Raw genomic sequence first — 22176 nt, forward strand, 5'->3', positions numbered from 1 at the left:
TGATGGCATCTGAGAACTGAGACACCTTTATGAAGGAATAGGGTATGGGGAAGTTTGCAAGCTCAGTTATATAAATAAAACTCCTTATTTTTCTCCTTTTCCTCATTATTGTGCCTGTGGTTTTGGTATGTGGAGCATATGGATTAAATTTAGTACATTTTATCTGGTGGGCAAACCAAGTCATCGTGGCCCTGACTGTTTGTTGCTCTGATATTTGATTTAATCCATGGCTGGAGAGGTTTGTAGGACCAGGGGTAACAGCTGTGACTCTGCTCAGCCTCACTAGAGGAATACTTTGCTTTCCTCAGATTATTCAGTGGGGAGGGAATTATGCTGGATATGGCCCCTTCTGCTGAGGAGCTGCTGTGCTTGGGTTGCTCTGCAATATTTAAAAATGAGATACAGTCCTCTGCATCAGGATAAAGATAAGCTGTGTGCTTAGATGTGGTGTGCAGTGAACAATCTGTGTAGTTAGATGATATCTCTGGTTTATGGATTAGTTGTAATGAAGATGTGCATAAATAGAGGAGAAAATTCCAATTGCTCTGAGTGGTGATGCAGTGGCACAGATACAGTGGCTGTCTACATTGTCTAGAATTGCTTTTCCAAGGTTTCAAGTGTTTGGTTAATTTATAAACTTAAAATGTGAAGATTTTTCTAATTATATTATGGAGTTCTAAAGGGTATAATAGCATTTTCTTACTGACTTTCCTTTAATATACTTCACATTTACCTGAGAATAGCTCAGAATTGGTTGGCTTGTTTGGGGTTTTTTAGGGCTTTTTTTTTTTTTTGCCTGGGGATTTCCTTAACTAAAGAAAAATATCTAAAGTTATCAACTCTTTCCAGGTACAGGATTCTGGTATAGGTTGTATGTATGCCCAAGACAATATTTCCAATTAAATCTGGGGTTTTTGTTTTTTTTGATCTGTGGAGTTTTACTGGTTTTTGGGGTTTTTTTTTGGTTGATTCCTAGGACAGGCATTTATATCCCACTACATTCCATTTTCCTGTGCCAGTATTACCCATTATTCCTTAGGCTTTATAGTGTTAATAAACTCTCTAATCCTGTTGGGTTATACATAGCTGTAGATAGCTATTGGATGTGTTAAAAAACATCTCCCTTCCCCATGAAAAATGGAAGATTGTACCAAGAGGAATACGTTTTCTCCTGTTAAAAACAAATTATATCTATCTAGATTACATTATCTAGGTTTTTATATAGTTGGAATTTAAGCCAAGGTATTTTGAAATTGTCAGTAAATACACTGTTAGAAGAAGGAAAGAAATCATGTCACATCTTCTGGAACCCTTCTTTGTTAACTGCTTTGTTATTTGTCTGAAGTTTTCCAGAAATATCCTACTAGATAAAATAGAGCAGTGAAATATAATATGATCTGGTTTAATTTTAGTTGTATTCAGGGAAAGAAGTCAAAATCTCAGAACCTAGAATAAAAGAAAATGAGAGCTCAACTTCCAGCCCTTAAGGAATAAAATCAACTTGAAATACAGCCAGTTTTAATAATTAATTAAGTAGTTGGACATATTAACTCTGCATATTACTTTATCCATTTTGTGTTTCCCTCATCTCAGTTTTCTTGTATTTCAAAACTAGCTTAATATTTTTTTAATAGAAATTACTTGTACTAGTATCTAAAATAGATGTGGAAGAAACCATGAATGTTTAAAATATCTCTTGGAACTGCCTAGATACATGGTGTGGTTAAACATAAAATTAAAAGAAATGGAAAAAAAAGTGAGTTTCTGATCTGACAGTTAGTGGAGCTCTCAGCAGTTGTAAGAGCAGTAGGTAAGACACTGTAAAAGCAAATGTTCTTTTGCTCCTTTTTGTTTGTATAAACAAATCTAAGTTGTCATTTCTGTAGCACCATAGGCACTAACATGTCCTTACAACCCAGGACAGGCTCCCTCTGAAAGCCTGGTGCAAACAATGCAGGGGAAAATGTGTATTTTGAATAGGGCAGTGAGAGTGCTCAGAAACAAGCACATGATCAGATTTCTTCAGAAATGTTGTGTTTTGAAGCGTGAATCATTTTGATTTGACCCTGAACATATGGGTGGCAGGAACTCCCCTTCACCCAGCAGGGAGTAATAGCTGTTGGACTTTTTCTGCTCACAGTTTAAAAACCAAATACTGTTAATTTAGATCTAGGAGAGGCATGGTAAAAAGCTGCCAAAATATGCATTACAGATTCTTCAAAAAGAAGTGGTTGTCATCTTTCCAGAGAGCTGAGAAGAGCTGTGTGCTCTATCCTCTACTGCTTTAGATATTTAAGTCCTTGGCTTGTGTAGGAAATGGGAACATTTACATTTGAATGTGTGGCCAACTGTGCTCTGAGATTTTATTTTTTCCCATTTAATGAAGTATCTTATTCACTTTTCTTTGACATCCAGGCAAAAGAGCCTCTAGAACATATTTTTAAGAGTTGAATGTGAATTGTATAGAGTTTACCAGTTTCTGAAATTCTTTTTATTAAGCTGATTTCAAGATTACTGAGGTTTCTTTCTCTTCTGTTGTGGTGACATTGGTTTTGAGTTAGGAGGAGGTACAAATTCATCCACCCAGTGTTCAGGCCTTTCATTCATAAAACCAACTGTGAAAATGGCCCACTGTTGTTTATATTTGTCTTTCAATTGGAGGAGACTGTGGTTGAAAGCTTTTAGTGGTGCTGACTGAGGAAATGGATGCTCCCACTTTGGCAAAGGCCTTGTTGAGTTTTTGCTTTTCACTGATTTTCCATTTTGTGTTCCCACACTGGTTTCTTCCCTCCTGTGTACCCAGCTGCCATCCATAATGCTGTTACTTTGATAGAATGTATTTCTTAACATTTTTCTGCCTTTCCTGGTTATACCCAGGAACAATAATAAAAATAATAATATAAGCAATTCCCAGGGATATCCATCAGGTTGCACTGCCTCCACTGCACCTCTTGGTCTGTTTTCTTCAGTAGCACACTTTGAAAGCCTTTCTGAGAGTGATTAGCCTCATTGCACTTAGGGGAGATTGAGGCAAAAAAAGGTCACTGTAAGTCAGCAGCAAAGCTGAGAATCCAGCCAGAACTCCTGGCTCCCAGTCCAGTGATTTAACTATGGCAGGTCTCTCAAATAATAAATTACATTGCAGCATATTTATGCTCTGAAACAGATTTTTTTAAAAAAAGCTATTTTCTCTAAGACACAAAACTCTACTCTTAATCCAAGAACATTACTATGCAAAAATATCTACCACTAATGCTGCCATTTTTTTTTAATTAGAAAAAATGTAAAAGCTTGGCAATAAATAATTCCGTGTGAATTGAATAATCTCCCCAGTTACATAGAAGAAGGATGGATGATTTCAAAAACCTGTGCTTACTCACATGTAATTTATTTTTCTTTCTAGGTGATTTCAGATTTGGAAGAGCAGCTGAACCAGCTCACTGAAGACAATGCAGAGCTGAACAACCAGAATTTCTTCCTGTCCAAACAACTGGACGAGGCCTCGGGGGCCAACGACGAGGTTGTGCAGCTGCGGAGTGAAGTCGATCATCTCCGCCGGGAGATCACTGAGAGGGAGATGCAGCTGACCAGCCAGAAACAAGTAAGGCTCTCTAGATCTGGTCAGCAGCTCTTGGTGGGAGCTGGCAAAAACTCCTTTTACATTTGGAAACCCATAAGAAGCCATGATGCTTCCAGGGGCATTTAAGCCTTCCTTCCCGGGCAGTTGAGTGAATGGAAATTGTTGGTATTTCCCATCGTGTTTTTACACAATTTTTTCTAGCAATCCTGTGCTCTGAAGGCATTGTCATTTAGAATTACTCATTTTAATTTTGTGGCTCTGGAAATCTCAAAATGTTCATAATGAGATCGACCTGACATTATCAGGGATCACAAGTGAATGTACAGGAGCCTTGAAATAAATGGGCTGTGATTTCCCAGCTCCTGCTGGCTGCAGATTTGCATGTACTGTAATCGAAATGCTACGGCTGAAGCTGAGAGTGCACGCTTGATGTGGGATGTGAGAATTGATAGGAGGATTTATTTTTAGACTATGGAGGCCTTGAAGACAACATGTACAATGCTGGAAGAGCAAGTAATGGACTTGGAGGCCCTGAATGATGAACTCCTGGAGAAAGAGCGCCAGTGGGAAGCGTGGAGAAATGTTCTAGGGGATGAGAAGTCCCAGTTTGAATGTCGAGTTAGAGAGCTGCAGAGGATGCTGGATACTGAGAAACAGAGCAGGTCTCTCTCTCTTCCTTCCCTTTTAATAACTTTGATGAAAATTCTCTATAGAAGCTAGTACAAAAATTATATTTAGCATAGGATATGGGAGTTGGAGCTAAATATAAAATCTGTGAGGTAGTTCTAAAAATGGTTTATTAGTTAATAGTCATCTCTGATATTGTTCCTTTTGTTTCTTTGCAAGTGAGCGATTCAAGGGGAGTGGTATTTATCATTGTAATTTATAAAATGTCTTGATTTGTTATCTTCTGTTTTATTTTATGGAAAAAATAGTCTTTGCTCCTGACTGTTCCTGTGGGGTCTTGAAATTTTTAAGGCTGTACTTCTAGCAGGGGCAGGAACAGGATTATATAATGTAAAAGTGTTGCAGCAAACAGTCTGGCTTTCTAATGTAACATCTTGAATTTGAGGCAACCTCTGAAAAGAGTTATTGATGCCACTGCCTGCTAGGGAGAGGTCAAGGAGTTAGGTAACATTATTTTCCATTTTAATGCAGAGTGAGAGCAGATCAGCGTATTACTGAGTCTCGCCAGGTGGTAGAACTGGCTGTCAAGGAACACAAGGCAGAGATTCTGGCCCTGCAGCAAGCACTCAAGGAACAAAAACTCAAAGCAGAGAGCCTTTCTGATAAGGTAGGTAACTTTCAATCCCAGACTTTCATAATTAGATGAAATACTTTTCCACTGATATTACTTTTAGAAATGTGGCCTTGAGCAGCTTTTTTCAAGATGTTATAGAGACAAATTAAAAAGACTGGAGGGCATAGAATAGAATTCTATCTTCAAACCAAAGACCTCAAATTTTCTTTGAAAAAGACTAAAGCAGACAGCAGCCTATGATGCCTGGAATGAAGTCCTTCAATAACTTGCTATCTGCATTTGAACAAGCCAAAATGTCTTTTGCCTGGTTTTTCCCCAGCAACCAAGGGCTAATTGTATAATTTTTCTTCAGCATGTTCTTGGTGAAGTTGGATTTCAGACTGTAGAACTATATTTATTAGTGTTCAATGTTATTCTGACCCCCTCTCCCAGCTCAATGACCTGGAGAAGAAGCACGCCATGCTGGAGATGAACGCCCGCAGTTTACAGCAGAAGCTTGAGACAGAAAGGGAGCTCAAGCAGAGGCTTCTGGAGGAGGTAACCTTGGAGATTCATGTTAGAACTTCAGAACATTCCACATCATGAGGAGGGGAGGTTGTGTGAATAAGAGTTACACATCCATCCTTCTATATAACTGGAGAGATTAATCAAGTTGGGGGAGTTGTTTTCACTTAAAAGTTTGCAGAGTGTGTGGCCATGTCAGGGAGCAGTACAAGTGAGCTGCTCCTCAGGGGCAGGGGAGCTGGCAGCCAAGGGGCACAGTGTGCCAGGCAAGGACAGGACCTTGCAGCCTGCAGGCTCAGACCCACAGCACCTGAACAAGAGGACCAGGGCAGATTTGCTGAAGGTACTAGTGATCATTATAGAAGCCTCTAGTCACAAGGCAGCTTCTAGGTCAGGCCTGCAAGGCCAGGTCTGTGCCCAGGCACAGCTCTCTGACCAGGCCAAGGGCAAAGGCCAGAGCTTAAAACCAGCTCTGGAGCCAACATGCTGAGGGTGCACATCTGGAGGCCACAGGTGAGGTTTCTCTCACCCTTCTTTTCATCATTAATTTGGGTCACAGGATTTGGATCCTAGGTCACACATCTGCACCATATCAGAGTAACTGAATGCAGGCAGCCAGTTGTGGGTGGTGGGGGAAGAGGCTCCAGAGGAGTATCTCAGGGGTGGTTATGGACAATTAGAGCCCTCTGGTATTCTTGGGGTACTGACGGGTTGCCTACTCCTTAATGCACCACCAGGAAAGATTTCTGGCTCTTGCTTTGTAACATAGGTTACATTCATGGTTTTCCTAGTCAGGGACCTTCTTGTCAAGAAAGTGTAGATCCTAAAGGAAGTAGGAGTATTTTGTCATGTGCTCTCCTTTGGTGTTAACTGGAGACAAAGATGCAAACACCTGGCCATTATTTTCCTTATCTCATATGACTATGACTGTCCTGGTTTATAGTAAAGATGATAGCTTTAATTTATTTTGACACAGAACTGAGGTGGCTTCTGGTGGTTTTACAGAGAGCTTGAGAAAATGGTGTTGCTAGAGATTAATATAAATACACAGAAATGCTTGTTTAGTCACAATGAATTCTGAAAGGAAAGGAATCTTCTAGAGTATTGTAATTTTCCAGCTTTTGCAGAATTGTGTGTTTATTTATAAGTTCTGCAATGATGATTATTTTACAAGGAGCGACAACATTTAATAGCTTTTTCTTACAAACAAGAAAACAACAAACCCAAACCCCTGGCCTTTGTTTTCCTTTCAACAGCAGGCAAAGCTGCAGCAGCAAATGGATCTGCAGAAGAATCACATCTTCCGCCTGACTCAAGGTCTGCAAGAGGCTCTGGACCGAGCAGATCTTCTGAAGACTGAGAGAAGTGACCTGGAATATCAGCTGGAAAACATTCAGGTGAGGGTGAGGAAGCAGGGCAGTGCTCTGCCTCATTCCCTGTGAGGCTGTAGGATGTGATTTACAGATTGTGTGTGACACTTTCTTCATAGCTCTGTTTTGCTATCGAGTTGTTTGTTTGTTTCTTCTGTTAAGATGAAATTTCTTGTATCTGTGTGTGATTCACAGGTTCTCTATTCCCATGAAAAAGTGAAAATGGAGGGCACTATTTCTCAGCAAACTAAACTCATTGATTTCCTGCAGGCAAAGATGGACCAACCAGCAAAAAAGAAAAAGGTGGGTGAAGAAGGTTTGAGAGGCATGGAATTAAATGGTTTTGTAATTAGTTATGTGCTGTGTATTCTTAATATTCTGTTTTATCTTTCTTTGTGTAACAAAATGTTGTCCTCATTTAAGACCATTCTGAGTTGGTGAACACAAACTTTACTAGGCAGAATGTGTTCTTTGTGGCTTTTCTGGTATTTTGTTATTCCTACAACATTTAGGTTACAACCCAGTAGTTGCACTTCAGTGAAGCTGTAGGAATACAGAATTTTAAGCATGTTTTTTTTAATGCTAAGTAGGTATATGTGTACAAATTTATTGTGTATCGAGAGTGGTTGTCCTGTAGTCACAGCATAGGACGGAGCAGTCAGGCAATGACTCGTGTCACATCTTTGTGACTCGTGTCACATCTTTGTCATAAGCTGCTCTGTCACTTTGAATGAAGTAATTTAATTTTAACCACGTATTTTGAGATCCTCTGTTTAGATGCTTTCAGAGACTCCAGGTGTGAGTACTAACAGGTAATGTATGTCCCTCTTTAAATTAATCCATATCTTGACATTTTTCTCTCCAGTGCCAATATGAACTAAAAATCCATCCTTACACATAACAGAATTGCCATTAGGCCCTCTGGCCGGACTGCCACTAGCTAGTGTCACTTTGCCTAGGTAAAGCCATCTCTTGCTAGGAGTTAGGAGTTGTCTGTGTGTTTCTGTTGCTAGGGCCTGTTTAGTCGGCGGAAAGAGGACCCTTCTTTACCCACACAGGTTCCCCTGCAATACAATGAGCTGAAAGTGGCACTGGAGAAGGAGAAGGCTCGTTCTGCTGAGCTGGAGGAGGCTCTACAGAAAACACGCATTGAACTCAGATCTGCTCGTGAAGAAGGTAGGGGTTAACAGAAAAGGTGAATCTGGAAGGAGGCACACGTTCTTGGTCTGAAAATGTGCCTTTAATTGTGTGCCACTCTAGCAATAACATATGTTGTTTAATTATTACCACTGCTGTGATGTTACAATAAAGCTACACTTGATTCTGTGGGCTGTAACCGCAGACTGGTCACACAGAGCCCTGCTAGGAACCAGAGTGCCACGTTGGTCACATTAACCAGGGACATTTGTCTTGTCTGTAGCTGCTCATCGGAAAATATCCGACCACCCTCACCCCTCCACGCCGGCCACGGCCAGGCAGCAGATCATCATGTCTGCCATAGTGCGCTCCCCAGAGCACCAGCCCACGCCCATCAGCCTGCTGGCTCCACCCTCCAGCCGCCGGAAGGAATCCTCCACGCCTGAGGGTAGGCTCCTGCTCAGCTCCTCTTCTTCTCCCTCTGGCAATGCCATCTCTTTACTGATTTAGTTTTCACCCTGCTGATGAGTTCTGTCCCTCGCAGAGTACAGCCGGCGCCTGAAGGAGAGGATGCACCACAACATCCCCCATCGCTTCAACGTGGGGCTCAACATGAGGGCCACCAAGTGCGCCGTGTGCCTGGACACCGTGCACTTCGGCAGGCAGGCCTCCAAGTGTCTGGGTAAGGGCACAACACAGCCCAGCTCGGGGGGAGGAAAGCCATCACCCATCTAGAGCAGGGAGAGAAACGACAGTGTGATGACTCTGAAACTACTTGGTGCAATCATTGAGAAAACATCATGGTTTGGACTGGAAAGGGAACCTTGGAGAAGCTGGGATTTGTGTGTTAGAAGTTGAGGCAGCTGTGTCATGATTGGTTTTTTTTTTTTTTTTTTGTCATTTAACAGAAGTTTTTCCCTGTCCCCTTGTCAGAATGCCAGGTGATGTGTCACCCAAAATGCTCAACTTGCTTGCCAGCTACTTGTGGGCTGCCAGCAGAATATGCCACACACTTCTCGGAAGCGTTCTGCCGGGATAAGATGAATTCCCCTGGCCTGCAGCTGAAGGAGCCAAGCACCAGTCTGCGTCTCGAAGGGTGGATGAAAGTGCCAAGGTATAAACAGGACTCTTGGTGCCATGTCAGGTGCTGAAATATTTGGCCTGATATTACCCTGGCTCTTACAGTGAGATAATTGGTAAAGGCCCATTACATGGGCATTACAATTACCACTGCTATAATTACAATTGCTACTGCTGAAATTTCTCTTTTATAGGAGTTGCATGCTTGCTTTATATAGAATCCAAGCAGAAAGTCCAACATGGCTTTGTGCTTATTTTCCTCAGGAATAATAAACGTGGGCAACAGGGCTGGGACAGGAAGTATATTGTCCTGGAAGGAACCAAAGTGCTCATTTATGATGCAGAAGCAAGAGAAGGTAACTTAGAATTTCTAGCAAGAACATATATTTTAATCTTCAGGTACTGTTTGGTGGGTTGAGAGGCTTAAAGATTATTACTGTTTCCTATAGCTGTACCAAATTTAGCTAAATCTTCAGTGATGAGGCACCATTATTTTTTTCTAGACTCTTAGCCATTTTATTGGCTGACATGTCATAACAATCTAACTGTGAAAACATTCAGTGTGCATCCACTTCCTTTTGCTGTCACAGTTATTTCCTTGCTACCTGTTTGTCTGTTCCTAATCTGTCTCCCCATTCTCCTGCAGCTGGACAGAGGCCTCTGGAGGAATTTGAGCTCTGCCTTCCTGATGGTGATGTAACTGTTCATGGAGCTGTAGGAGCTACTGAGCTTACCAATACAGCAAAGACAGGTGAGAATCTTACATAGATGAGGTCAAATGGATTTCATCTGGCTTGCCATCAGTTAGCCTTGTTCGGCTGAACAGAATTTTCTCCCTCGAGCTTTCATTGTGTAATGCTGTAATTTACCTCCATCTGAATTAGGGGAGTAGCTCAGCACTCCAGATCTAGTTACACCCAGGCTGTTGCTTCTGTCGTGGTAGAACTGTGGTTAATATAGTCATCAACCCAAATGGAAGTAAATCTTAAGAGATTTGTAGCATAAACACTCGCTTTATTTAAATTTCTCTATTAACTGTGATGTATCATAACCTCTGCCACCATTGTGCTCTGACCACAAAGCCATTAACTTAGAAATGCTGTGGGGTGTATACAGTCTCTTCTTATGAAAAACTGTTGATGTGTTGATTTGTATGTACTGAATAGAACTGATGGATAAGATTCTGTATGTCTTGACTGTTACATTAAAGGATACAGACTGTTAAAAACAAAGGTTTCCATAACCAGTTTTTACAGATTTTTCTTAATCAGTACAGGGAAAACTTTAGTCAAGTGGCTGCTTTTGTTTTGGTTTTGGTTTTCCCCACGATGGAATTTCTTTCTCTTTTGAATAAAAGGCAAGAAATTAGTTTTGTTGAGTTAAAGACAGCCTTGTATGTATGGATTGCATACATCCAGCTAATATTTAGGTGTAAGTAGCTAGCCTGTGCAGGACCTGTAAAGGAGAAACCAATGTGTAAATTGCCATGGTACGTCATGATAAATACAACTTCTCTCCAATGAGGCTGAAAGGTGTTGATTTTAAGTCCACTGACAATATTCCAAAAACTAATCTAAGTCTTATTCTATCTATATAACATCTCAGATGTGCCATATATCCTAAAATTGGAGTCTCATCCACACACCACTTGCTGGCCTGGTAGAACACTCTACCTGTTAGCACCCAGCTTCCCTGACAAACAGCGCTGGGTCACAGCACTGGAATCAATAGTGGCAGGTGGGAGAGTTTCCAGAGAAAAAGCTGAGGCTGATGCTGTGAGTATAAAAGTTTCATTTAATAATAAAATATTCTGGGAGGGAGCAGAGTTTTGAAAAATATTTTTTCGATATTTGACATACTGAGGTTTAACTGAAGGTAAGTTATTGCTTCTGCCTTATGATTTGAGCACCAGGAGCCAGTTCACTGTGAGACTGATGCTGTGTGCTACAATACCCTTCTTTAGACTTGGGGAGTGTAGTAGGAGAATCCCAAAATATCTCTGTAATTCCAGCAGAGGAAGGAAGAGCAGTTAGGACATGGTTTAAATCCAGTCTCATAAGGTACCACATGGAATGAGCAAACCTTCAAAGAAGCAAAAACTCCCTCCACTCCCATTCTTAGAGAGTCAGAGGTTTTATGTTTTTTGCTGGGGGGAGGTGTGTGTGGGTGTGTACTTTTTAGTTTAAGTTTTATTCCTAATAAGAGGTTAAACAGATTTGTTTAGGTTTTGGATAGCCTTTCTCACACTGTTACACTGATAACTCTATTTTCTGGCAAAGGGAGGTTGGATTCTGTGGCATTGCATAAGAGAATTAGCTCTGGAGGTAGGGAATATCTGACTGCAGGAAATACTCTTTTTTTCCTCAGGCTCACATTTCTTTTGTATCTGAGAAAATAACATGCTCCCACCAACATTTATACTTTTCTTTAATCCTTCCCCTTGGAAAATTCCACTGCTCTGTTGTAGGAGGTTGGGGAAAATGGAAAGGATAGAGACAACAATAGGTTCTGCCTGAATTTAGGATAATTCTGATCAGTTTGCCTTACTGTGTCTAAGGTAGATAAAAGTTTACTAATTCTTTTGTACGAGGCATCCCTGCAACTTTTAGCTTTCTGAGAAAAAGAAATCTGTGCCAATCTCTTTGCCTGTCTGAAATTATGACCTTTGTTAAAATACTCACAGATAAAGAGATGAAGATTAACTCAACAAGAAAAAAAATATTTTTGTCATTTACAGAAACTGCTGGGGAACTCCCTGCTGAAGCTGGAGGGTGAAGATCGTTTGGATATCAATTGCACAATGCCCTTCAGTGACCAGGTAATGGTCATGTGCACTTGGTCTTTCTCAGTAGTGGGTAATTGATTCAGGGAAATTGTATCTTGATTGCAATATGTGTAATTATGCACTTCTTGGTGGGTTTGATTTTTCTCTTCATTGCTGAAGAGTATCACCCAAGCTGCTGTTGGAGCATTCCTTGTTCTCCTCACGTAGAGCTATTTTTTCCCCTATTGTAGGTAGTGCTGGTGGGTGCAGAAGAAGGTCTCTATGCCCTGAATGTACTGAAGAATTCCTTAACACACATCCCAGGAATGGGAGCTGTCTTCCAAATTCACCTCATCAAGGATCTGGAGAAACTACTCATGATAGCAGGTACAGGGCTGTGTGTCCCCTCTGGCCCTGCAGGGCTCTGTGCTGCCAGGTCCTGCTTGCCTTTGGGTTTGTTCCAGGCTTTTGTCTGGTTTTTTTAATCAGCAAATTGGCAGGAATGCCTTGCTGTGGTTAACACAGTCCTGTCTGAGGCTGGCTGGTAGGGGATGATGTGAATGAGCACTCAGTTAAACCTTCACAAGAAACTGATTTCAGAACTGAGGGAGGGAACAACCAGAGACAAAACATTTCCAGGTTAGAGGTCAGTTGTTCTTTTAAGTTCAGTTTAAAAAGTGTTGAGCTAATCAGTGAACATCTCTTCCTAATTATTGCACAACCTTTTTAATGTCATTAACTATTTGAGGACCACTATGTGATCACTGGGGCATAGGGCCAACTCTTACCCTCTCTTGCCCTGTAACAAAGCTGGGACTTGTGTCATGATTTAAGATTTCTTTATGAAAGGAATACCAGCTTTAATCTCCCCATCTGTGGTTTTCCAGAGATAATCCTTCCCACACGGATGTAGGCATGCTGAACATTAGGCTGGATCTTCATCTGAAAGCCCAAATTATCAAGTGTCTATATGACATTTGCAGGGAATGAAAAACAAATTCTTTCCTCTTCTTCTAGTTCTGTGGTTTTTTCCTGGTAAGGGTTTAAGATGCCATGGTTTATTTGTGCCAGGGTAGTAGAGAACAAAGCAAGTAATGAGAAAGCTGTGTTAGTCTGTCACTGGGCTTCTGAGAGGAACTGGCCTTGGGCTGTAATGCAATTCATTAGGGCAGTTCTTGGAAATCCCTTGCCAGTTCTGTTGGCACAGAGTGATTAAAACATCTTGTACTTGAAGGAGTTCTGAAGGGCAAAATAAAACTTCCTGTCTAATTTTGAATAATGTCTTAATGAGGCCACGATTCCTGTGTTCTGCTAGACTTCAGCAACACTAATAATCCACGCAGGGAATGGTTGTTCTCCTGGTGGATTTACTGCCTGTTGTAGGGTTGGGATTTTGTAAGTTTTCTGTTTCATTTTGAATAGGAATAATATGGAATGAATTCTGCATGGTACCTTGTGACTGTTTCCACAGTAACAGCCTGAAACAATGAGCTGCTGCTTAGGTAAGACTTTTGTAGTGAATAGGGAGTTCTCCCTTGATGAAATGCACCCTTTTTTTGTTTCCAGGAGAAGAAAGGGCTCTGTGTCTTGTTGATGTAAAGAAAGTGAAGCAGTCCCTAGCCCAGTCTCACCTCCCAGCCCAGCCTGATGTCTCACCAAATGTCTTTGAGGCTGTCAAAGGATGTCACCTTTTTGCTGCTGGCAAAGTAAGTCACAGCTCCCTCGTGCCCCCAGACCACCCCTTAGACTGCTCTGAGTTTAATATCAACAAATCAGCATCTTTACTCCACTGGCAACACATCCAAGGTCTATATTCTTGCTCTGAATATTTTTCTTCAAATAAGAAGAATGTATGGGCTGAAGAGAGGCTGAGCTGGAGACAGAATGGGGGATTTGCTGCTAATGTGGATCAATTCAGTCAGGATGCCATGGTGGTATAGCTTAAACTGCTAGATAGTAAGAAATCCAGCATAGCATGGTACTACTGCCTCCTCATTATTGGTTACAGTTTTGAGGGTTTTAATCAGTAAATTCTGTCCAGTCTTTGTTCTTGAATGTCATGCTTCCAGGCTAGCAAATTTCCTTAGGTGTTTGTGTCACTTTAATTTTAGGCATTTACACAAATTACTGGTTTTAGTATGGAGCATTTAACCACAGCAAAAATTCTCATTAACAGTAACTTGTCTGGACTACTTTGGTAACAAACGGAGCACCACTCATTTCAAAGTGATGCTTAAGATAAGTTTCAGGGGTTAAAATGTAGACCTAACCTATTTCAATTTGTCAATCCCTTTTCTGTGCAAAACCTTCTCATATTTTATTAACGTCTTTCAAGCATAAAAGAAATCACAGAAGCCATTTAAATTCACGTTCTTTTTTGAGAATGTGAAGAGGCTTTTCATTATTTCATGAATTCACAATAATTACCCTATTAATAAAATGTGCTTGCTTATCTCTGCAAAGTTCTTTTTGTGGCAAGAGGTTCTCAGATCCGTTTCACACGCTCAGCAATAGAATTTATTTTATTGCTGTCCTGAACTATGCTTTTTATCTTCCTTACAGGTTGAGAACAGCCTTTGTATCTGTGCAGCCATGCCCAATAAAGTGGTGGTTCTGCGATACAACGAGAGCTTGAGCAAGTTCTGTATCAGAAAGGTGAGTTCAGTAACTCCCTGCTGGAGTTGAGGTTAATTCACATAGTGCTCTAAGCCTTTGCTTTGGAGCAAACATCTAAAACCTTTCTGTGAGCATGAGAAAATTTGTTTGCCAGCTAAAATGATAACAAATTGCACTGTGCACTGACTCAAAGTGGAGTAGGCAGCAATTTCCTTTAATAAGAGTTGGCATTTTTGGAGAGATGCAGAACAGAACTGTGATTTTTTGAGATATTGGGCTGAGCTGTAATCATACCCTCAGAGCTCTCTCCTCAGGACAAAAAAGTTTAAACACCAGCTGCCTTAAAACATCTGGCACCCAGAAACTCATGTTGTCTCCTATGCACAAATTAAAGGATGTTCCAGTCAAACTACCCCTCCCTGGGAGGTTTTGCAGGTGACTTTGCAGGCACCAGTTCATTTTCCAGTGTGACTGAGGCTGCTGGAGGGAAGCACTGGGCACAGCCATGCAGATCTGGCCTCCTCAGGAGGAAAGGCATGAGTGAAGGAGATCTGGGCACAGATGGATGCCAGCACACCTGGAATGTCTACAAGCACTGCAGCTGATATCAGCTCCTGCTCACAGCAGGGAACACTGAGGGTCTGCAGCCCTTCCTCTGACAAGGGCTTACATGCACAACATGTAAAGTCATGTTTTAGAGGGCAGGTTTTCCTTATCTCCATGAATCCAGACAACTGAATTTAGATCCTGACAAGATGGCAGCAAGCCCAGAATATGCTTTTCTTTTCTGCCAACAAAATTTCCAGATAAAGTAGGATTTATGTAAGGAATCTTGTCCTCAGAAGATCTGGGAATCTGAGCATTGTGTCAGGCTAACCTGCAGATTATCCCAGCTCCTGGGTCACAAGGCAGGTCTTGGTGGACAGCATCTCTCTCTCGTGTGCAAAGAAGGAAGGAAGATTGGCTGTGACCTACAAGGGAGCTGCTCACTGCTGCTCCAGAAAACTGAGCTGCAGAGCAGAATATCTTCCAGAACAGTATATTCTTCCAAAGGGAAGATGTTCTCTCCCAAGGCGAGTTTATATGCAAGTCTATATTCAAGCATCACTTCCAACACAACAAAACTTTCTTCTGGCAAGAGCTTTTGTTCACATGCTTTTGAGAGACTGCTAGGATCTTTAAGGTTGCTACCTCTCCCTTTTGTAAAGATAAATGTAGTAATATACAACTTGCCAGACTCAGTGTTACCTGTAAGCTGGTACAGGGGACTAATATCTGTCCATGCTGTCCTTTTTTCCAGGAGATTGAAACCTCTGAGCCTTGCAGCTGCATCCATTTGACCACTTACAGCATCATCATTGGAACCAACAAGTTCTATGAAATTGAGATGAAGCAGTACACACTGGAGGGTAGGACATAATTCCTGAGAAATTCTCCAAGTGGCTCCACAGGTTCTTTTGTACAGCTTTTTGAAAGCAGTTTTGAAAAAAGTTGATGCAAATTAAAGTGTTTTTCTCCGTTCCCTTTGCAGAGTTTTTGGATAAAAATGACCACACTTTGGCCTCTGCTGTGTTTGCTGCTTCCACCAACAGTTTCCCAGTCAGTATCATCCAAGTGAACCCAGCAGGGCAGAGGGAGGAGTATCTGCTGTGTTTCCATGGTAAGTGGTGGATGTTTGTGCAGGTGTTGCATTACTCCTGTTCTCTGAGCTGCAGAAGGTACCCAAATGCTGATGAATTTTGGACAATCTGCTTTAGCTTAAAAGTTCTCCATGCCTGGTGGATCAGTTTTTGTGCAAGATTTCTGTGCCTGAGGGAAGGACTGCAGGCAGTGTGTTAAGTGCTTGATTACCCTGATAAGATGTTCAGGGGCTCTCAGACTTGGGCTTTGTCTGGTTTCTGTGCAGACAGATGAGACTTTTTAACCTTCTGGTGATTAAATAAGAGAGGGTGTTATTTTTTTGTATAGGTGCTTTTGTTGCCCTCTTATATATTGTCATGGGAATGCACAAACCTTCTGAAGCCCTCTGGCAGTAATTTTGGGTGAGTAATGGTAGGAATGTCATCACCTGCCCAGCTGTAGATTAAATAATGACCTTAGTTTAGCTGGAACAGAGACATGGAATCACAGCACCTTTTGGCCTGGCAGTATTCCTACATCCACCCAGTTCCATGGCATTTAGAGCAATTCCTGGCAATCTGGGATTGTAAGATGTCCCTGATAAAAAGCCTGGGAACAACTGCCTTTGTCCCTTCAGAAATAAATGAATAAAACTGAGGCAGATGCTTGTGACCTGATTGTGCCGTCTCTTGGCAGAGTTTGGTGTCTTTGTGGATTCCTATGGAAGACGCAGTAGGACAGACGACCTGAAATGGAACCGCTTGCCCTTAGCTTTTGGTAGGTGTTGAGGGACAACCCCTTGGAGTGTGGAGATTATTGAAACCAGGAAACATCCTTGTGGAATGGGTTCTCTGCACTCGGCCCTTCTGCCTCCTTTTCCCTTCCCAATTCTTCCAGAAACTATGGAGCTTTTTTCCAAAACTTAAGCTTATTGTAAATCCAGATGGCAAACCCTCTGAAATGTAAGCAATTTAGGAAAACTAAACTGAATTCCATTTCCTTTACGTTCCTGGTCTGACACTGGTTGAACTGGCTAGTGGAATTTTCAACAATGCTCTAAGTTTCTGAAATACTGAAGAATATATGAGGGCAGCATGGCTCCCTCAGGCCTTTTGCACTGTTTAATGGGATTTTGTTCAGTTAATAGTCTGGCTTTAATGCCTTTTTCATGATACTTTGGTTAGTGAAGTCCTTGAGATACAGTTTCAAAGCAACAATTCTTTAAACTTGCATCTCCCCCTATACTGATGGTGTCTGTGTCATTACATAAAATGTATTCCTTAGTTTTCCCACAGGGCTGTCAGCCTCTCTTGTGCTTGCTGTTGTGTTTTAGAAGTTTTTAATAGAGAATGTATTCTGTGTTTTTTCCTGCCTTTGCACTGCTCCTCCAGCCTACAGGGAGCCCTATCTGTTCGTGACCCACTTCAATTCCCTTGAAGTGATCGAGATTCAGGCACGAGCTTCTCTAGGGTAAGTGGTTCTCTTTCCATCTCTTTGAACAGCCTGTTTTGCAGGAATATATGGACTAGGCAGGAAAAGGTACTGTGCTGCCACTGCAAAGACTTTTTCCTGCAATTTTCCCCAGAACTCCGGCACGAGCCCACTTGGAGATCCCGAACCCGCGGTACCTGGGGCCTGCCATCTCCTCGGGAGCCATCTACTTGGCCTCCTCCTACCAAGACAAGCTAAGGGTGATCTGCTGTAAGGGCAACCTGGTGAAGGAGACCAACAACGAGCAGCAGCAGCAGCAGCACCACAGAGGCTCCTCTGCCACGCGCAGGTACGGGGACATGGGGTGTCACGGTGACAATGTCGGGGTGTTTCAGTCCCTGGGTGCCTCAGGAGCAAACTTCCCTCCTGCTGCCTTTCCCCCTGGTGTGGTGGGATGCCCTTGTTCTGTTCTTAGAGCCTGGTGACAGTCAGTTACTGTAATGCTGGAATAGAGTTGCTAATGGTTTAACATCCACAAGGAAACAAACATCAGCTCTAGGAAGATGGGGATAATCTCCACAAATGCTTTGTGACCTTGTGCTGGTTTGCTTTGATGTTGTGATAGAGCTCTGGCTTCAAAGCTTTTTGAGCTCAGATACTGTTGATATGGCACTAAACACAGCTTGGCTGTAACAAGATGTAAAGCAAGAGCTCCTTTCTATCAAATAATGGGTCTGCCTTAGGGAGATCAGTGCTGGGAAGTTGGGTTGTGATATACAGGTAATTAAATACTGGGGCTGATGGTGCCACTGTGTGCACAGGAAACAGAAATCGAGGCTTGTAGGTAATCCCAGCCTAGCCTGAACATCCCTGAGCTACAGAAAATTGTGTGAAAACACATACATCAAATTTTAGTGTATTTTTATATGGAAAAGCATATGGCTGGAGTGCATGAAAAGGTGTTGTGTACAGAACAGGCCAGAGAACATGACTTACATTAGCAATTCATTAAGGCACTTTGCCAGTGTGGCTCGTGTGTTGGATACTCCAGCTGCCAAAATACCTCTGCATTTTCCATCTTGCCTTAGGGAGGGGCTGATGCTTCTCACCCGAAGGGCGCCGGGGGAAAAGTTACATTTTTGCTAAATGAAAATGTAACGGGAGGTTTTTGTCACTCAGCGGTTCGCGTCAATTATTTTTGAATGACAGCAGCCCGAACAAGAGAGGCCCTCCCACGTACAACGAGCACATCACCAAGCGGGTGGCCTCCAGCCCAGGGCCCCCCGAAGGGCCCAGCCACCCCCGGGAGCCCAGCACCCCGCACCGGTACCGCGAGGGCCGCACGGAGCTGCGCAGGGACAAGTCCCCGGGGAGGCCCCTGGAGAGGGAGAAGTCGCCGGGGCGGCTGCTGAGCACCCGCAGGGAGCGCTCCCCGGGCCGGCTCTTCGAGGACAGCGGCCGAGGGAGGGTGCCTGTGAGCGGGGCCAGAACTCCTCTTGCTCAAGTCAATAAGGTAAGTCAGGAGCCTGCAGGAAGTGTCTGTTCTCAGGGAAGGGCTTGTAGGTACTGCAGAAGGGCTGGTGGCACTGGGAAGAACAAGAGCAGGTCAAATCTCACCCCCCTGCTCCTCAAAAATCTGTTGGAGCAGAGCCCACGTGGTGTCATGCACTGGCCCTGTCACCACCAGTCCTGGGCTGGTTCTGGCACTGCAAAAGTTGCTTGACCCTAGAATGGGCTGAAAGCAAAGGTGCATTTGCTAGCAAGTGATAGAGGATTTGAAGGGGAATAATGTCTGGAGCAGGGAACGTGGGAGCCTGCTGTGCTCAGAGTGCTGCTGGCAGTGCCTGCCGTTGTCAGTGTTTGTGGATGACAGGAGCCCTGGCTCTGTGGCAGCAGCAGGTGATGGATGTACTGCTCCCACCACCTCCTGCCTGGAAGAGAAGCACCTGTGACTTGTAACTTGTCCTTTTATTTCCCTGCCAGGTCTGGGACCAGTCTTCAGTGTAAGTCTCAGCTAGACAAAGTTACTCGTCTTGACCTGCAGGAAAAAAAGGAAATATACTGAGTATATGCACTCCATCTGTCTGCAGCCCAGCTCCCAAACAGCATTCCTGGGCCAAAGCTCGCTCCAAAAGCAGCTGGAGCCGTGACGCTTTCCAAGACCGTTCGCAGCTCAGTTAATTTCTCTGCACTTTCCTGCACTCCTGTTTTTGCACTTTGTACTACTGTTACTCTTTCAAGCAGTTCATGAACTTTTTGTATCCACTTTAGTCCCTAGTAGTTCATCCAGGAAATGGGACTCGTGTCCTACCCCAGGTCATCACTGTGGTTAGCACCCCTCAACAGAGAGTTGGTCAAAGTTCTGAGATGTGCTGGGAGCCCCTGATGGCCTGGAAACAGAAGGGCCAAGGTGAGTGAGTCTTTCAATAGGAGCTGTGGTTGGATGTTCTCCATAGAACACACGAAAAATTTCTTCTGATTAGCCTGTTCACCTGCCACTTCTGAGAGTTATTTTGTTCTCACTAAAATCACTTTAGAGCAGCTCTGATGGGGAGGGAAGAACCCTGCTTTAACCAAGCCCCCTGCCCGGCCCTGAGACAAAGTGCATTGCCTATAAGCTACTGGGTTGTAAGACTTTATCCAGGTCTTCTGCATGACAGTTCACTGCATGCTGCTGCACCATCACTGGCTCTCTCCTTTTAGGTTGCTTTGCTGAGTAGTGTATTGTACCTCACTTGTAAATTAACTGAAACCTTTAGATCACGCTGCAAAATAGCCGTTAATTACTCTGGAAATTTGGCACCAAGAGTTAACAAGCCTTATTCTATGACAAGAATTCCAGTCACACTTGTGTTCTCCTCTCAGCACTGGACATGGTCTCTTCAGCAATGAGTCCTGCCAGCCTCAGCTCCCCGGGGGGAGCAGCCCGGGCTGGCTCCTCCCGTGAGCTGTAGCTTGTGGTGCAATCAGATCCGGTGTCTTGGCACAGGACACCCACAGGGAGCAGCTTTGGCAGTTGCTGACACACCTTCGCTTCCCCGTGTCTGACCTCGAGCCTTTTATTGCTTCCTATTCTCTTTTGCTGTGAACATGAAGCAGAGAGCAAATGATTTTCAAAGCGGGTTTTGACCATTCACTCTGCAATAGCAACGTTCTAAGTGAACAACCACGTTCTTTACAACTGGAAAGAGCAAAACTGCATCCAATCTTCCCTTGGCGCCACACTTAAACTTCTGCTAGTCCCTTGCAAGCCTGTGCTAACCTGTTCTAGAAACCCATCAAAATTCCAATGCCTTGTCAGTGTCCTTTGGCGAGTTTCATGAATATTGTATTCTGTTCTCTTGTCTGTTGGGTTATTTTCAGTCAGATGATTTGGCAGGAAATTTGCTGAAAGTTTTTGTCTCCTGGTCTGAATATTTTGAAAGGTCACTGAGATCAGTCTTTAAATCTTTGCATCTCATGGAAGATCTTCAAGACCTCAGAAACGGGCTTGTTGAGTCCTGAAAGTGTATATCTTGTGTCTTGTTCGTGAAATGCTTCCTGCTATAGAAATAGCTCAAAGGACTGTACATATTTACAAGAAACTTTATATTCGTAACAAAAGGGAATTTAATTGGTTTCTACTTTTTTATTGTAAACTGTGCGTTTTTCAACACTGGCTTTTTGTTTTACTGGTGGTTGTGGACAGCCATCCTCAGACACTGGAGGGGCCTCGCCTCAGTCCTCCTCGCTCCCATGAAGAAATATTGTAACATTAAATTGCAACTGAAGCTTGTTAGCATAAATGAGGTTTTAGGTCTCTAAAAGTACAGGATTTTTCTTCATTACCTTTTTATTATCGACAAGGGAGGGAACCAGAGGGACAGTTCAAAGCTCCACCGGGAAAGTATTGAACTTTGTTGTTGAACAATAACCAAATAAAACAAATAACTATCTTGACTGGCATGGTGAAATGACGGCTTCCTTCTCTCTGGAGTGCCCCTGCCCCTCACCTGGCTCTGGGGCTGGGGAATCCTGGGTGTCACAGCTGACCCCAGAGCAAACCCTGGCAATATTCAGCATTTAATACTCTTCATTCCCTGAGCAGTGGCATAAGTGGCTTCACAAACCCCAGGCACGTTCACATGCACTAAGCCAGGTGGATTTATGCAGGTGCTGCACTAGAGCAGCAGTCAGCTGCAAGCACCCACAGCTCAGTCCTGCCTCACCCGTGAGAGGGGCACAGGTGAAGCACCTCTGGGAAAAGTCTTGTCCTGGTAAGTGACCCCACACATCCTGAGCTGGAAAAAAGGCATCTTAATTAACAGTGTGATCTAATGACAGGTTTGGGACTTATCCCAGCAGTGTCCTGGGAGCAAAGTGGAGGGAGGCAGTTCCTCATCCCACTGCTGTAAAATGCTGGTGCTTTAAGGCCTAATAGCTGCAACTTTAAAAAAAGACCATTCACAAATCCAGTCAGATTGAGTACAACCTGCAGTTACTGTACAGCTCAACTTACACCTGCTGGGAAAACTTGCTAGATCAGACTTAAATGTAAATACATCTATTTTTAACTGAACTAGTTTTTACAGGGTCTGAAGTATTCTTTCACAGGAAGAGGTTTTTAATATTCACACTGCTGCCTACAGTAACTTAATTTGTCCTCCTACTGTTCAGTGTTTTTGGTTCTGTGCACATAGCCACCCCCTCAGCCCTGAGAAGGGGCTTGTTGGAGGCTCTGGGGGTGGGTAACCAATGGCTCCTCGTACAATTTGGTCTCCATGACATTCTCCATGAAAATGCTCTCCATCAACCCCGAGCTGCTTGATTTATC

General features: G+C 43.1%; 1 protein-coding gene across 10 annotated transcripts in view; it reads left to right on the plus strand.

The window, feature by feature from the left end:
* Positions 1–21302, plus strand: part of CIT (citron rho-interacting serine/threonine kinase) — a 68049-nt gene extending 46747 nt beyond the window's left edge. For 4 of the 10 annotated variants that reach the window (XM_059863508.1, XM_059863517.1, XM_059863511.1 and 1 more), the window contains 24 exons: positions 3404–3601; positions 4049–4242; positions 4739–4874; positions 5274–5378; positions 6602–6742; positions 6911–7018; positions 7729–7891; positions 8136–8300; positions 8397–8534; positions 8786–8966; positions 9197–9288; positions 9579–9683; positions 10538–10707; positions 11670–11750; positions 11948–12083; positions 13263–13402; positions 14259–14351; positions 15613–15721; positions 15844–15972; positions 16629–16709; positions 17324–17402; positions 17518–17712; positions 18543–18876; positions 19347–21302. In XM_059863508.1, coding sequence (XP_059719491.1) covers positions 3404–3601; positions 4049–4242; positions 4739–4874; positions 5274–5378; positions 6602–6742; positions 6911–7018; positions 7729–7891; positions 8136–8300; positions 8397–8534; positions 8786–8966; positions 9197–9288; positions 9579–9683; positions 10538–10707; positions 11670–11750; positions 11948–12083; positions 13263–13402; positions 14259–14351; positions 15613–15721; positions 15844–15972; positions 16629–16709; positions 17324–17402; positions 17518–17712; positions 18543–18876; positions 19347–19370 — 3297 coding nt within the window. In that variant the 3' untranslated portion in view covers positions 19371–21302. The remainder of the gene's footprint in view (positions 1–3403; positions 3602–4048; positions 4243–4738; positions 4875–5273; positions 5379–6601; positions 6743–6910; positions 7019–7728; positions 7892–8135; positions 8301–8396; positions 8535–8785; positions 8967–9196; positions 9289–9578; positions 9684–10537; positions 10708–11669; positions 11751–11947; positions 12084–13262; positions 13403–14258; positions 14352–15612; positions 15722–15843; positions 15973–16628; positions 16710–17323; positions 17403–17517; positions 17713–18542; positions 18877–19346) is intronic. The other 6 variants (XM_059863512.1, XM_059863514.1, XM_059863513.1 and 3 more) reach the window with 4 other exon arrangements.
* The last annotated feature ends 874 nt before the right edge of the window (positions 21303–22176 follow it).

The sequence above is a fragment of the Haemorhous mexicanus genome, chromosome 19 (genome assembly GCF_027477595.1).
Source record: "Haemorhous mexicanus isolate bHaeMex1 chromosome 19, bHaeMex1.pri, whole genome shotgun sequence".
NCBI lineage: Eukaryota > Metazoa > Chordata > Aves > Passeriformes > Fringillidae > Haemorhous > Haemorhous mexicanus.